At 41.9% G+C, this 16,713-nt stretch overlaps 1 protein-coding gene across 1 annotated transcript in view; it reads left to right on the forward strand.

The window, feature by feature from the left end:
• Positions 1-1,802, forward strand: part of Il18r1 (interleukin 18 receptor 1) — a 32,462-nt gene extending 30,660 nt beyond the window's left edge. The window contains exon 12 of the mRNA XM_032901016.1: positions 1,067-1,802. Coding sequence (XP_032756907.1) covers positions 1,067-1,422 — 356 coding nt within the window. The 3' untranslated portion in view covers positions 1,423-1,802. The remainder of the gene's footprint in view (positions 1-1,066) is intronic.
• Positions 1,803-16,713: the final 14,911 nt, after the last annotated feature.

Below are 16,713 nucleotides of genomic sequence, written 5' to 3' on the forward strand. Positions count from 1 at the left end.
GAGAGGGGGAAAAGGAGAGGAAGAAGAGAAAAGAAAAGCAGTCATCACTGTCACCATAATTAATGCATTCGTCCCACGTTTATTGTGCCACACTTGCATTAAATTGAACCAGAAAGAAAATATGGCAGCAAATAGGAAATAGCTTTATGTTCTCCTTACGGCACAAATCAGAAAGGTGAAATGACACTAAGCACAAAGCATACGTTCAGTTCTGATTGGAGGTAAAGCACTTCTTACAAGGTGCAGCACGCTGGCCATACACAGGCCATGCTGGTGTGCTTGGTCATTATTTATGTCATTATTTCCGAAGTGTGGACCCATATTTTTACTACCATTTTACTATATTTCCTTCTATTCTAAGTTCCTAGTTTTAAAAAAGAGTAAAGGGTTTTTATTTTTTTTCGTTTGCCAAATTATGACTAGGCTTGGTTAAACTCTCTGGGGTCCAGAGCAAGGCTTGGCATATATGGCTAACGATGTTTACCTAACCGCAGCCACATGTGGTCATTAGTATCTCTGTGAACTGCTGAATAGGAAGAAGAATGTGCCTGGAGTGTTTACTACCGCCATTTGGGGAAAGCCCACCTCTGGTCTAAAATAATCAGTATTTTGGGTCAACTTAGGTATCTATCGTTTTACATCTTTAACCTTCCTACATAACATGAAGAACAAGTCAGTGATGATAAAAGCGTACTTCATCTGGGTTGTCTGCCTGCGACTCCCCAGCTATGTGACTGCAGGCAAGCATTGCCCTGCGCTTTGTCAAAATGGGGGTGACAGAGCCTTTCTGTGAGGTTGCTGTGGGGTCGAAATGAATCAATACGCAGGAAGCTTTAAAGAAGGCGTAAGTGCCAAGTGAGCACTCACCGTTATAGTTATTAAGACGATTATTTTGCTAGATTTCTGAAAAAAAAAAGATTTAAAAAGATGTCTTATCTTTAAAGAAAACCTTGGTAAATACAGCCAAAAGTTAAATACCGTAAATACCATAAAACGAGAGCATGCAATAGTTTTTCCTGTGTCCGCCATTTAGTTCTCTGAACTGATGCAAACCTTGCCCTCCCAGCTGTCGTTGATGAGATCCATTCACTGATAGAGAAAAGCCGGAGGCTAATCATCGTCCTCAGCAAGAGTTACATGACTAATGGATCCAGGCTCGAGCTGGAGAGCGGACTCCACAGAGCGCTGGTGGAGAGGAAGATTAAAATAATCTTAATCGAGTTTACTCCAGCCAGCAACATCGCCTTTCTCCCGCCGTCGCTGAAACTCCTCAAGTCCTACCGAGTTCTGAGGTGGAAGGCCGACAAGCCACGCTCTTCCAACTCACGATTCTGGAAGAATCTTCTTTACCTGATGCCTGCCAAAGCCGTCAGGCCATGGAGAGAAGAATCAGAGGCCCGGCCTGTTCTCTCGGCACCTTGAGCTTCAGACTAGCTCCGTGTCAAAGGGAAGCGAAGCCCTGCTAGAGCTCATGTGTGTGTGCCTTTTCACAGCGGTGGCTGTGGTTCAAAGGACTGAATTTTGTGAATATCCCTCCCACTCCCAGTTACGAGATTTGTCATTGGGTCATCACAGATGAAACAGAACCTTGACTGTGATCCTGAACTCCCAGAAGACCTGGGGATTCACGAGAAATCAGTTTGTTATGCTTCCTTCCCCTAGAGCAGTGGGTCTCAACCTGTGGGTTGTGGCCCCTTTTGCAAACCTCTATCTTCAAAGAGATTTATGCTATGATTCATAACAGTAGCTAAACTACAGTTATGAAGTAACAATGGCAATAATTTTATGGTTGGGGGTCACCACCACGTGAAGGACTGTATTATAGGACCGAAGCATTAGGAAGGTTGGGAACCAATGCCTCGGAGCTGTCATTTCTCACTATTCCAGTCAGCAAATAGGGAGGTGGACAGGCAAACTGATTTTATCCCCAAATAAGGGACCTCATCAGGATTTTTCAACCAACAATGGATTCCCACTGGTGGTTTTTGCATGGGCAGAGGTATTTTCTATGAACCAGTCTTTACTGCCTCTCAGGGGTACATGGCTCTCATGGGAGGTGGAAGGAGGGAGGGGAAGGTCTGGATCCAGACAAGAGAAGGCTGAGTGAGAGAAAGCTCCAGGAACTTGGCTTCAGGGTGTTTGGTGCTGCAAGGTAGTTCTTAGAAACTCAGTCAGAGATAAGACAGAGCTTCCTTATTTCTTCGACCTTTTCTTAGGCCTTTGAAATGGAAGCCTTGATATCAGTCACGGCAGACAGAACTTTAAGTTCAGAGAACTCAGTGGGCCTTTCAACTTTAGTGCCTTAAAGCCTTTGTTGGCTTTGTGTGGATGTTTATCTGGAGGATCATATGATGTGCTAAACTGTAACAAGCGAACAACAATTGCTTGATGATTTTACGAGCCATTTCAAATGCCGTCCGCATGCAGGCGGTCTCAGTGTGGTGGGGGGCTGTGTGGTAGGGGCAGCCAAATTTGATGGACAATCTTGGGATTTCTGCTTCCATCATGAGCTCTGGAATTTTATCCAACTTCTCATACCTCAGTTTCCTCATCGCTAAAATCAGAGTTTAAAATAAATACACACAAGGGGACTAAGGACTGCTCTGCAAATGCACTCTTACTGTTGATGGCAGTAACGGTCCTCACTCATGCCTGGCTCAGTGGAGGAAATGAGCGGCAGAGAGTAGGCGGGGAAGCGGGTCCGCAAAGGGCAGCAGCTTTCACATGAGCAACAAATGGAGAGGACAGAGGAGAGACATAGCAACAGAGAAAACACACAAACACACACACACACAAACACACACATACAGAAACACAAACATACACATACACATTCAAACACAAGCATACACACAAACACACACAAACATACAAACACACACACAAACAGAAACACAAACATAATACACAAACATATACAAAAATACACATACATATATATACAAATATAGACACAAACATACACAAAAACACACAAATGCAGACACACCACAAATACACATACATACAAACAAACGCACACAAACACACACACAAACACATACGATCCTAGATACACAAACATATATACAGAAACACACATTCATAGACAAATACACAAACACATATACACAAACACACACATACAGACACCACAAATATACTTGCACAAACACACAGACCAATAGAAACACACACACACACACACACACACACACACACCCCACCTCCTGCTGAAATATGCATTTCTGGGCACTGGAAGACACTTTAGTTTCTCTAAAGGGAACCTTCACACTGGGGCTTTCTCCACGGTTCAAAACAGTAGTTGTCTGTGGGAATTGCTTGTGTGTGTGTGTGTGTGTGTGTGTGTGTGTGTGTGTGTGTGTGTGCCCATGTGCCCGTGTGCGTGTATGCTGACCTTGCATGGAAAAGAAGATTCAGAGAAGCCCAAAGCTGTGTGCAGGCTTGCAAATGCCTGGGTGAAGCAGGAATGTTCTAGGAATGTCTGAAGCAGAGACTGTCCTAGAACAAAACAAAACAAAACAAAAAAGAAAAGCAAGAAGAATGGGATTCTCAAGGAATTTTTGTAGCTTGTGACTTTGTGTACTATTTGACTGACTGAGGAAAAAAGGTAAATTCAACCACCATCTTACGTTCTGTGTGTGAGAACCTAGATTCAGAAGAGAGTTTGTAGAGTTTGAGACATGCTTCGTTCTTTTATTACTTACGCTTTGACATGTGAAGTTTATTTCATATGAAATGTATTTTGCCTTAAATTTGCCAAATACATACTTTAGATTTGAAATATCTCTTGTGGTCTTTTTCATTTATCCTACTAAGACTTCTTGACATCCTTTTTCTTTAAGACTGCACTGCCTGGTTTTCAACATTGATTCCCACCTGTTTTAAGATGAGGAAAATTCAACACGGCCCTCCGACAGCTATCGTTACACCTGTTACGCTCTGTGTATATTTTTGAATAATTTATTCATTGAGAACCTCATGTTTGTATACAATGAAATATTATATCCACACTCATTTTTCCCTCCACCTTCCCCTGTTCCCCAGAACGTTCCCCACATAAACATCGCTCTTGGGTTTGAAATAACCTAAGTCCAGTTAGTGTTTCCTGTAGATGCTGCAAGGGGCCATCCACGAGAACACTAACTAGTAACCACATCTACAAAGAAGGCTGATTCTATCTCCCCCAGGAGCTATCATCTGCCAACAGTTAGCGCTAGAATCCTCATGACATCTTTCCCATCAACGCTACAGCGTTGGCTGGTTTGGTCTTGCGCCGCTCTGAGTTCAGAATGTCACGGCCATGTCATGTGCAGAAGACAGCACAGCAGCTCTTATATTCTTCCTGCCTCCTCTTCCAGGATGCCCCCTGAACCTTGGCAGGAGATAGGGCGGGGCTAACAATGGTGTCTTACTTAGGGCTGAGCACTAAGATTCAGTTGCTCTCAGAACTTTGATCTGTTATGCATCTTTCTTTGCAATGACTGCCACTTACGTCAAAAAACAAAACAAAACAAAAAAACCCTTTCTTTAATCAAGGTTGAGAGCAGCCCAGGTCTGACTTGGCACAAACATAGAGATGTAGAAGGAGTTTGACAGTATCAGCATTCAGCAAGGTAACAGTAGTTGGGTCTACCCTGGGTCTATGCCTTCCCCAGCCATGGGCTTTTGAGCATGTTGATAATGCCAAGTGTGAATTCCCTCCTGTGCAATGATCCTCAAGTACAATCCGGATGTGGTTGGTTACTCCATACACTCAGGCTGCAGTAGGCATAGCTCAGATTAGGGGTGAGTGTTCTGGTGCCTGACTGGCCATTCGGCTTGGGGCCAAAATACAAAGCCAGATGGAAGTATCTTCTAGGTGAGGCATGACTACATACGGTATCCCCAAGATACACGGGGGGAGAAGCGCTTTACTGATGCTCAGTGGCAAACCAGGAGGGCTGCCAAGGGACACAGAGCAGTGTGAGGAGGAGAGGTACTGACACGGTGCCGGAACGGGAACATTAGCAAAGGAGTCCAAAGCCAGGTTGAGTTGTTCTTTTAAATGCTCCAGTGTGATGGTGGGGGACTGGTGGGATGGATTTTGGGAGTTGCCAGCTCCTGAAGTGTGGCTCTGAAGAAGAGAGAAAAGCTAGGGAAAGTCATATTTTCAAGAAGGAGCTTTTAAGCATGTGAGATCTCTAGCACAGTGGGTCAGGGCTGGGGTAAGGAGGTTCTTCAGAGTGACCAAGCCACAGAGCTAACAGGAAATGGTGTATGTGTGCTCTGTGGGAAGGGTAGGGGCCCTTCTTAATGCCTCTGCATGCCATGGTGATATTGGTCAGAGCCCAGGCTCGTAGGTTTCTTTGAGACCTATTTTTGGTGGGTGACATAGAAACTCAGAGAACAGCACTCGTAGCTTACATAACTGCTACAACTTGATGTGTGTGCTCAGTAACGGATCGTGAGCATGTCAATGGGCTTTGGCACTTTTACACGAGAGTCTTGGGTACTTCAGAGGTGTCATGGGGCTTATTCAGGAATGGCAGATGCAGATCTGGGGAACATACCCTGTGCTTCAGGTATCCGCACCCCACCTTTTCTCCTTCATAAAACACTGAAGCTGCAGCTGTGTACTGTGTGTTGAATTCGCCACTAACCTTCTACTGAGAAAGATAATCCAAGCAGGCCTGCTCATTTACGCCCTGGGAAGCTGACAAAGGAGGATTGCTATAAGTTAGAGGCCAGGCTTGGCTACGTAGTGAGCTATAAGCCAGCCTGTTCTATAGAGTGAGATCCAGAGAAAATACTTCTGAAGAGATCATAGTTTAGGTGTGAAAAAATACAATCTTAGAGAGATGGAAAAGCCAACCCTAGCAGAACGTTTTATCCACATGTCCTGAAACATTCAAAATACTAGGGCTGGTGACAGAGTTGGTGATCTTGTCAAGAAATGCATGCAGCCAGGAATCTCTGGGCGTAGATGCCAGTCCCCATCACTCCATACACAGGAAGCCCTGTTCTAGGGTGGCCCTATGTGCAAATTGTTTAAGGCTTGTAGACATCTCTATTGTGGACCGATGAGATCTCCAAAACCTGCCTTAAAAAAAATAATTTACCTCTATAGTAAATATAGAGGAACACTCTAAAGAAGCCTCTGATATCTGTGTGACTGCTATACCACATCATAGGAAATGGGTGTTTTCTACATACAGCATTTTATAAAGTAATAGTAATCTGCTGACAGTCAAGTTGTCCATCTTGGAATAGAGATGGCTCAGTGGTTAAGAGCACTGACAGTTCTTCCAGAGGTCTTTAGTTCAATTCCCTGCAACCACACAGTGGCTCACAACCATCTGCCATGGGATCTGATGCCCACTTCTGGTCTGAAGATAGCAACGGTGTGCTCACATACATAAAATAAATAAATAATTCTTTAAAAAAAAAAGTCGTCCATCTTTGGATAGTCCCAGGTGGGTGTCTAAGTCCTTCGCTATTGCTGCTGACTTTGATCATTTCCTTCTTCTCTTATTGTGGTTTCCTGACAAGAGAAGACACCACAGGCCTAAACTGCTCTGACCTTTTTCTTAAACACTTCTCTGTGAAGCCATATGTGTTGCCAGGGAGAAACTGTATCCAGGGTCGAGGAACCAGCCTTAGGGTTACTGGGTCTTAGCTCATCAAGTTTTCCTAAACCAGACAGAGCAAGGAAGGACAGACACATGACACATGGGGAGTGGGGGACGAGAGGGAGAGAAGGAAGGAGGAGAGAAGATCTTAAATCAACTCTGAGGACAGTTTCACTTAAGACTACAAGGTTTACTTAGTCGTCATTTTACCTTGGTAACCTTCTCATCAAGAACTCCAGTTCTTGATGATATTAATATAATTATTGATCATTTTCAATGTACAGTTTATATCATAGCCTCAGAATAATTTTAATACTTATATTACACAGCAGTTTTTTTAACAAAAACAATTTGACATTTTTAAGTATTTTTTTTTCATTTTTAAGAATATCTCATTAAAAGATAAAGTCAGGTGTGTCCTGAGGTCACCTGAAATCGTCTTTTGATAGTGTTTTGTTGACTCAATATAGTTAGACTCCTTCTTCATGTTTATATTTTTAGTGGTTGTTTCTTAAAATTTTCCTTTGTGTGAAAAAATATTGGCATTATTTTAAGCGCAGACCTACGAAATGAAGTTAATGCAGAATTCACTTCTCATTCCTGTCTACCTCTTGTTTACTCTGTACCTGAAAGGAAAACACTTTAAAAACTTGCATTGAGCTTTTCCCATACTTTAAATGAATTTGTGTGGATATTACGTCTCTCACCACTCACAGATTACAGCGAGTTTTCCCAATGTAATTTTTTGGAAACCATTTTAGTAACTGCTCTGTAATTAGACACGAAAATAGTTCTCATTATTTGGTACAAATACCTGGAACATTCTTACGTCAGAGTTTATTCAACCAGGTCCCAAGGGCCTTCAGTAGTTTGCTCTTATTGGTTATATTATGAAAGGCAATGCTATTCAAAGACATCTTCACAGACATTTTTCTTGAGTATTTTCAGATCATGTCCACGATGCAGGCTTGCTGTGTCAGGAAAGGCGCATATGTGATTTAATTTACATTGCTTTATTGCTCCCAACAGGGACCGTGTTGTCTGCCATCTCAACAGGGATGCATGGGAATCCATCCTTTGCCTTCTGACAACACTTTTGTGGAGATGTTTAATCTTATTTCCATTGCTGGAAGAAATTTCCTCATTAGAGATGACAAGATTTGTGTTTGTAAATTTCAAATATTGCCCAGAATTTATCATTTCCCTTTTATTCCTTTTTTGTATATACTTATTCCAGGATCATAAAGAATGATGGAGATTAACTTTTTCCAACTTTACTAGGGCACTAAAATCAGCAATTGATAAATGGGACCTCATGAACCTGAAAAGCTTTTGGGAGGCAAAGGACACCATCTATAGGACACAATGACAGCCTACAGGGTGGGAAGAGAGCTTTACCAACCCTTCATCTGACAGAAGACTAATATCCAAAATATATAAAGAACTCAAGAACTTAGGCACCAGCAAAGCAAATAACCCAACTTAAAAAACTAACCGGAGAACTCTCAGCAGAGGAATCTCTGATGGCCAACAAGCATTTAAAGAAATGTTTGACGTCCTTAGACATCAGAGAAATGCAAATCAAAACTCTGAGATTCCACCTTACGCTTGTCAGATGATTAAGATCAAAAACTCAGGTGACAGCACATGCTGGCAAGGATGTGGAGGAAGGGGAACACTCCTCTATTGCTGGTGGGAGTGCAAACTTGTATATCCACTGTGGAAATCACTCTGGGTGTTTCTCATTAAGTTGGAAATAGTTCTACCCCAAGACCCAGCTACACCACTTTTGGGCATATACACAAAAGATCCACACTGTACCACAGGGACACTTGATCAATTATGTTTATAGCAGCTTTATTCATAGTAGCCAGAAACTGGAAACAACCCAGATATCTTTCAACTTAGGAATGGATACAGAAAATGTGGTACATCTACACAGTGGAATATTATTCTGCTATTAAAAGCAAGAACGTTATGAGTTTTGTAGGAAAATGGATGGAACTAGAAAATATTATCTTAGTGAGGTAACCTTGACCCTGAAAGACATCATGGTGTGGACTCACTTATATGTGGATGTTAGCCATAAAACGCAGGATAACCATGCTACAATCCACAGACCCAAGGAAACTAAGTAACAAGGAAGGCCCAAGGGAGGAAGTGTGAAGAGTAAATAGACATCAGAGGTGGATAGATGGAGGGAACTGGGTGGGAGAGGGGATGAGGAGGGCACTGGGGATGGGGGATAAGATGTGGGGGTTGGGAGAAAGATGGAAATCAGTTGGGGTCATCTCTGGGACTCATTGGAGACCTATGACAGAGGGGGACTATGGGGTTGACCCTAACTGAGGCTCCGAGCTGCAGGAGACATGGAGACTGAAGTGTCCCCCTCCTGTAGCCAGGTGAGACTTCCAGTGGAGTGAAGGATACCTGAACCCACCCTCAAAACCTTCAACCCCAAATTTTTCCTACCTACACGATGCACTAGGATAAAGATAGAGTGGAGTAGGCCAATCAATGACCACCCCAAATTGAGACCTATCCAATAGGAGAGAGTCAACTCCTGACACTAGAGTGGGGGACACAGAGTGACATCAGTATTTCTGATACTCTGCTATGCTTACAGACGGGCAACTAACATAACTGTCTTCTGAGAGGCTTCATCCAGCAACTGATGGAAACAGATGCAGAGACTCACAGCCAAACATCAGGGTGGCTCAGGGAGTCTTGCAGAAGAGTGGGGGAGGACTGAGTACGCTATGCTCTTCTAAGAGTCTTGTGCTGAAATAATCTGTGTGCCTTGCTGTGCTCACCTGCTTCGACGTTATCTTTATGGGTGTAGTAGGCACAATAGCAGCGTTTCATTAAGAGGCTTGTGGCTAGTGTGGTCTCACGGTGCTCTGAATTGTTTTAATCACCGTGCAGTTCTTAATCAGGCACTCCAAGGCTTCCTTGGGGTGCGCACCCACATAAATAGTCTCGGTGTCTTCCAAAAGTTACAATTATTTCACTCTCCTCCTTGGGGAATTATTGCTCTGTAGAAGTGATACTGGGATGGGGGGGGCAGGGAGGGATGGGGGGGGGGGAAGAGAGAGAGAGAGAGAGAGAGAGAGAGAGAGAGAGAGAGAGAGAGAGAGAAGCCTTTAGGTTTGAAATGAAAGGCAATGTTAGCAGAGTCCTGGTTTTACAAGGAGAAGAAGGAGGAGGAGCAAATAAAAAAGAACTCCCCTGTTGAGAAATCGTGTTGAATGTTAACATTCTGTACAGGAAATTCCTGTAAAGGAAGCAGGCTTACTCACCATTTCAACTAAACCTAACCGCAACCCCTTTCTTGTCAAGGAGGCTGGCCAGAGGACAGCTCTGAATACTTTATTTCAGGGTTTTTCTTCCGCGGATAAAGGGAGTTTACTTCATTTTTCCTTTGTTATGACCAGGCGCTTTCCAATGCCAGCGGTCCTCTACAAAATACCAAGGTTGTCCTTTTCTGTCCAGTGTAACTCATTATTTCCAAACTGTATGAGTTGGACAGTCCTTACCTCTTCTCCAAGTAACTCTTTCTAAGAGAAAAAAAGTAGGTAGTAGAACCCTTTGAAAATGGGTGTTTTTCACACCTTTTTTTTTTCCAGATGCACAAGCTGGCATTCACTGACATAAAGACTTGAAGTTCTTTATTTTTTGTGTATGTAAGAGCAGGAAACAAAGGTAAGAGAACAACACATTCTTTGCTTTAAGATTCCTTAACCCCAAATAATTTTTTAAAACGACTTACAAAGTAAATTGCTAAAGAGTTGCTTTTTGTGGAATATTTTAAATCACAGATGTGCTGTTAGGTAGCAACATTTGTATCTCAGGGTAGTTTTTAACCTTAACTTGAAAAGGTGACTAGTTACAAAGTGAACCTAGTCTTTACAGGGCCTCTTACATTTTTTGGGAAGGACTGTAAGTAGAGGGACTCAAATGCTGGTCAAATTCTAACGGCCATATTACTTGTTCATCTTTGGAGGCAAGCACTGAGCAAGCTACTATGGACCACACGAGCATTCAAACAGTCTATGAATACTGCAAATGGTAGGCTAGTCCATAGCATCTCTTTTTTTATTTGTATTTTAAGGGTGTGCACAGGACTGAGAGTCTTCCTGGTGATTCATTCAGAGGTTTCATTTTTTTTTTCTCCTCTCAGCAAAAGCTTTGTTCTTTGAAAAGCTTAGCTCATTATCATTCTAAAATATGGTCAAACGTGTATCATTTAAATGACTTCAGGGTAGCTTTTTCCACCTCTGAGAAAAAGATAGAGAATTTTTTTAAAATAAAAAAATCTTCTGAAAACTTTTAGGAAAGAGACCTTCCAGATCTTCAGATCCTCCCATTGGCCTCTTACGTCCTTCTGTGGAGGGGAGTGTATAGTGGTGGCAAGATGAGAAACTTCGAAACCTTCTTCATCCAGATATGATTCTCTCTTCCTCTTCTGAAAGGTATGTGGTCATCGTTTAATAACAGGCACTGCTCCTATGAGTGATGCCACATTTGATTATCTGCTGGGAAACTGGGAATGACAGCACACATGTTTTACAGAATGACAAATGTGAACTCTATATTTAGTGGTACCTGTCAATCATTTTCACTCCCACAAGCAGAATCTGCAGCCATGTTGGTTTAAGTTGACCAATGCTCAACAAATAGCATGCTCTACCTTTGGATGATCTCTTTGGAATTCCTGATGTGTTTGGGTAGTGGTAGAATGAGATTATGTGGTCTTTTAAAAACAGACATTGGGCTTGAAGTGTGGACTTTTCAGAATGGGTTTGTTCTTGGCTGCTCTGTGTACAACAAAAATGAAGGTAGGTACCTTGACTGCTGAGAACATTGTGTATTCTGAAGATTTTAGATGGAATGTTTTTTTTTTTTTTAACTTGAGTATTTCTTATTTACATTTCGAGTGTTATTCCCTTTCCCGGTTTATGGGCCAACATCCCCCTAATCCCTCCCCTCCCCTTCTTTATGGGTGTTCCCCTCTCCATCCTCCCCCCATTGCCGCCCTCCCCCCAACAATCTAGTTCACTGGGTGTTCAGTCTTAGCAGGACCCAGGGCTTCCCCTTACACTGGTGATCTTACTAGGATATTCATTGCTACCTATGAGGTCAGAGTCCAGGGTCAGTCCATGTATAGTCTTTAGGTAGTGGCTTAGTCCCTGGAAGCTCTGGTTGCTTGGCATTGTTGTTCATATGGGGTCTCGAGCCCCTTCAAGCTTTCCAGTTCTTTCTCTGATTCCTTCAACGGGGGTCCTGTTCTCAGTTCAGTGGTTTGCTGCTGGCATTCGCCTCTGTATTTGCTGTATTCTGGCTGTGTCTCTCAGGAGAGATCTACATTCGGCTCCTGTTGGCCTGCACTTCTTTGCTTCATCCATCTTGTCTAATTGGATGGCTGTATATGTATGGGCCACATGTGGGGCAGGCTCTGAATGGGGGTTCCTTCTGTGTCTGTTTTAATCTTTGCCTCTCTATTCCCTGCCAAGGGTATTCTTGTTCCCCTTTAAAGAAGGAGTGAAGCATTCACATTTTGATCATCCGTCTTCAGTTTCATGTGTTCTAGGCACCTAGGGTAATTCAAGCATTTGGGCTAATAGCCACTTATCAATGAGTGCATACCATGTGTGTTTTTCTGTGATTGGGTTACCTCACTCAGGATGATATTTTCCAGTTCCAACCATTTGCCTCAATTTCATAAAGTCATTGTTTTTGATAGCTGAGTAATATTCCATTGTGTAGATGTACCACATTTTCTGTATCCATTCCTCTGTTGAAGGGCATCTGGGTTCTTTCCAGCTTCTGGCTATTATAAATAAGGCTGCTATGAACATAGTGGAGCACGTGTCTTTTTATATGTTGGGGTATCTTTTGGGTATATGCCCAAGAGAGGTATAGCTGGATCCTCAGGCAGTTCAATGTCCAATTTTCTGAGGAACCTCCAGACTGATTTCCAGAATGGTTGTACCAGTCTGCAATCCCACCAACAATGGAGGAGTGTTTTTCTTTCTCCACATCCTTGCCAGCATCTGCTGTCACCTGAGTTTTTGATCTTAGCCATTCTCACTGGTGTGAGGTGAAATCTCAGGGTTGTTTTGATTTGCATTTGCCTTACGACTAAAGATGTTGAACATTTCTTTAGGTGTTTCTCAGCCATTCGGCATTCCTCAGCTGTGAATTCTTTGTTTAGCTCTGAACACCATTTTTTAATAGGGTTATTTGTCTCCCAGCGGTCTAACTTCTTGAGTTCTTTGTATATTTTGGATATAAGGCCTCTATCTATTGTAGGATTGGTAAAGATCTTTTCCCAATCTGTTGGTTGCCGTTTTGTCCTAACCACAGTGTCCTTTGCCTTATAGAAGCTTTGCAGTTTTATGAAATTCCAGTTGTCGATTCTTGTAGATGGAATGTTTTATACATGTCTTGTAAGCGCATTTGAGCTGTGGTGCAGGTTAATGCCCAGGTTCGTTTGTTGCTATTTTGTCTGGATGACTCTGTATTGATAAAAGAAATGGGCTATCCAAGTAATTTTCTGTTTTTGTAGCTGAGTGAATCTGTTTGTGTCCAGTACCGTTTTGTAACTGAAATCTGGTACCCCAGTGTTCAGCAAATGTACAGTAATTCTGTTTTCTTGATGAGTCACTTTGTTTATTAATGTGTATTAACTTTCATTATATTTTCTCAGTATGGTGTAGGGTCTAATTTGTTAGACATAACTATTTCCATTTATATTTTGCTTCAATTTGCCTGATATGTTGGCTTTTATTGTTTCAGCTTTAGTCTGTGTGCCTTTGCCAGAAAGGTGGCTTGACCAATGTCCCTATAGACTCAGATCTTTGAATAATTCATCCTCAGGGGATGGTGCTGCTTGGGTAGACTTAGGAGATGCAGCCTTGATGGAGAAAGAATGTCATTGAGAGTATAAAGATTTCTGCAATTCCCAGTTCACATTCTATGCTTTGTGCTTATCTTCATGTTGTGAGCCCTCAACTTCCTGCTCCTGACTTCAAGATCAAGATTCATTTTGCTACCATGGACACTAGCCATCTGGGACCATGAGCTCAAATAAACTCTTCTACATGTTGCATTAGTCATGGTGTTTTATCACAATGATAAAACAAAACAAAACAAACAACAACATAGAAAAACACCAGTAACTAAAAGGCAAGTGTTTCTTGTAGACGACAAATAATAGGCTCTTATTCTTTAATCTGTTCGACCAGTTTGAGGGATTTAATCAGTCAATTAGAACCACTTGCATCCATGGTTTTTGTTGAAAGGAGATTGTTTCCTTCTACATTTTTGTTGTATTAATTGTCTTCTCCCTGTTTTAAGTTAAAGGTTGGTTGGTCTTTTCAGTTGGAAATGACTGCTATTCCTAATTCTCTTTTGTCTATTTGTTCTTCTCATGAGATGTATTCTTTCCCGTGTTTCCATTATCAAGGCCCTCTTTGTTCACCCTCCTTGTGTAAGCGTAGGTCTTATTCTACAAGGTCATTTACAAGGATGACATAGTAGTCAGGTCACTATTTCTGACTGTACTCATCTTTGGCTTGCTTGATTTCTTCACCTACTTTAAGACAAATGTATCAAAAACAGTTATTTCCATTGCCACTTACCTGTTCTCATTGCTGTAATACATCATAAGATACTTTCCTTCAGGGTTTATACTGAAGTATAATATTTTTTTCTGATAGATTTGCTTTAGTAGTAGGTTAGCATTTGTTCTTTTGCAGCTTCTATTATTATTGTTTCTTTACTTTGGAGACATCATTCCTCAGTCGGCCTAGGTGCTAAATATGTCTTGGGCTGCTTATAATATCCATTTCCCTGAAGTAATTGGCAACTGCTTTGCTCAAATGTTAGTGAATAGTTTTCTGTATATTTTGCATATTCCTATTTCTGTTTATTTCTACTCCACTGATGTCTGGATGTCATCTTTCCTTGTCCTCTGCCTCTGATACTCTGCTACATCATAGCTCCACTGGCTACGATGTCCATTGTCAAACTTTTACATTTTTATGGGTTGTTTTCCCCTAATCTTGATTTTCTCCCTGAATGACTTACTGATCTCCACTTTCTCTTTTGCAATGTTCTCTTTCTTATCCATGTCCTGAATTCGTTTCTTTACTTCCTTTTGCTGCTTGCTTGCTTGCTTCCTCTTTCAATTAACTAATTATTTTTACATGCCCACTTAGAATTATTTGCACAGCCTGCCAATCATTTTGCTGTCCTTAGGCTTAGTAGTTGAGGTGTCATCATCACTTGGATGTGTAACATTACCTTACTTAGTCATGTTTATTGAGCTTCTCTGTTATACTTTTACACACTTATTTATTTATTTATTTATTTATTTATTTATTTATTTATTTATTTATTTATTATGTTTGCTTTAGCTCTCTCTTCTGTTTTTATTTGAGGTTCTCCTGAGGGGACAAATCTCAGCACCATTCCAGGAAGAGTAAACAAACCATTAAAAGAGTAACAACACAAAACAGAGCAAACTTGATACATATGCTTAAAACCTGTGGAAAGAAATTACTGCACCAGCAATAACCATAGGATACAGAGTGGCACAATGTTAACGTGGGGGTTGATATCCAGCCAGTTACCTTTTTAGATTAAGGTAAAGCAACAAATTAAAGAAATAGGACAAGAGAGTGAGGAAAGGGAGAAAAAGGTGGGGAGGAAAGTTGTATGAATTAACGTAAAGAGATACAAGAACATAACAGAAATAGAGGAAAGTGCAAATGAACAAAGTGAATCTAATTGCACTGTAAAGGAATAATGACTGAATAGATTCAGATAATTATGAGGGGGATAGAAATAATAGCATTGTAATTCTTTTTAAAAATACCACTAAAAGCATAATAAAAAGGAGAAATGGAGCACCAGTAGCACAAACATGATGTGTTCGAGCAACTTTTGACACCAGGGCTTGTTGGAAAGGAGAAGGAGCCTCAGATGAATTTGGGGATTCTTATCTTTCCTGCCATTTAGGATAGTGCTGAAGTTTGAACTATTCCAATGTCCAGAGTCCACCAGAGTTGTCTTTGTGTTGGAAACATTCCTGTTTGGGGCGGCAGGAGTCTGAGATGCCACATCTGACAGTCTGTGTGCTGGGCAGTCTCTTCCATATCCCCAAGTGCACTGAAGGCAAAACTATCATAGAAATCTGCACTTGACACCAGGCTCTGTGCTTTCCAAGCCTACTGGGCATGAGTTCCCTGCTGAAGAGATAGGACTATGGAAGTCAGATCTCTCCAGGAGTTTCAGAGTGCTGCCAGCAATAAACCTTATAGCAGATAATTGACTACAATTATTGACTTCAAGCTTGAGGGGATCGGGCTACACAATTATCTTGAGGTAATGAGGTTAGCTCTTAGGAACAGGAAGTGAGACCCCCAGGGCCCATCCATTTTGATGCCAGGGGCCAGCCTCCTATGCTGTCCCTGTGCTTTCCAGCAAGCCTGTGTGTAGTCATCATTCTCTATAACTGCCTTGTGTAGATGTCTCCCACCCAGAGAAGGTGGCAAGTTGATTCCAGGCTTCGTGGCTTATGGCCGTTCTTTGTTATCCTTGGGCAGCTGAGCCTTAAACAGTAGGTTTCCTTTTTTTTGTTTTTTTTTTTTGTTTGTTTGTTTTTGTTTTTGTTTTTGTTTTTGTTTTTCGGAGCTGGGGACTGAACCCAGGGCCTTGCGGTTGCTAGGCAAGCGCTCTACCGCTGAGCTAAATCCCCAACCCAGTAGGTTTCCTTCTAAGGCATATCCAGCTACAGCTCTCTGGTATTTAGTTGGGCAACACCATTGACATCTTTTCCACTGCTGATCTTTTCCTCAGGAGGAATCACTGTTTCAGCCAAACTCCTGTAAATTGGAGGTTTGGAAGGAACTGTGAGCTGTACTGAGTTTTCATCCAGGGTTTTGCGGTTTATCTTTTGAAGGAGGGTAATGTTGCCCTTCCTCCCTGGTGCGGATCTGCAGCTATTGATGCTGATGTGGGAGGTTGCTGATGTGCGTGCTGATGCTGATGTGCACTGCTGCTCATGTGCACTGCTGCTGATGTGGGAGGCTGCTCA

The sequence above is a fragment of the Rattus rattus genome, chromosome 4 (assembly GCF_011064425.1).
Source record: "Rattus rattus isolate New Zealand chromosome 4, Rrattus_CSIRO_v1, whole genome shotgun sequence".
NCBI classification, from domain to species: domain Eukaryota; kingdom Metazoa; phylum Chordata; class Mammalia; order Rodentia; family Muridae; genus Rattus; species Rattus rattus.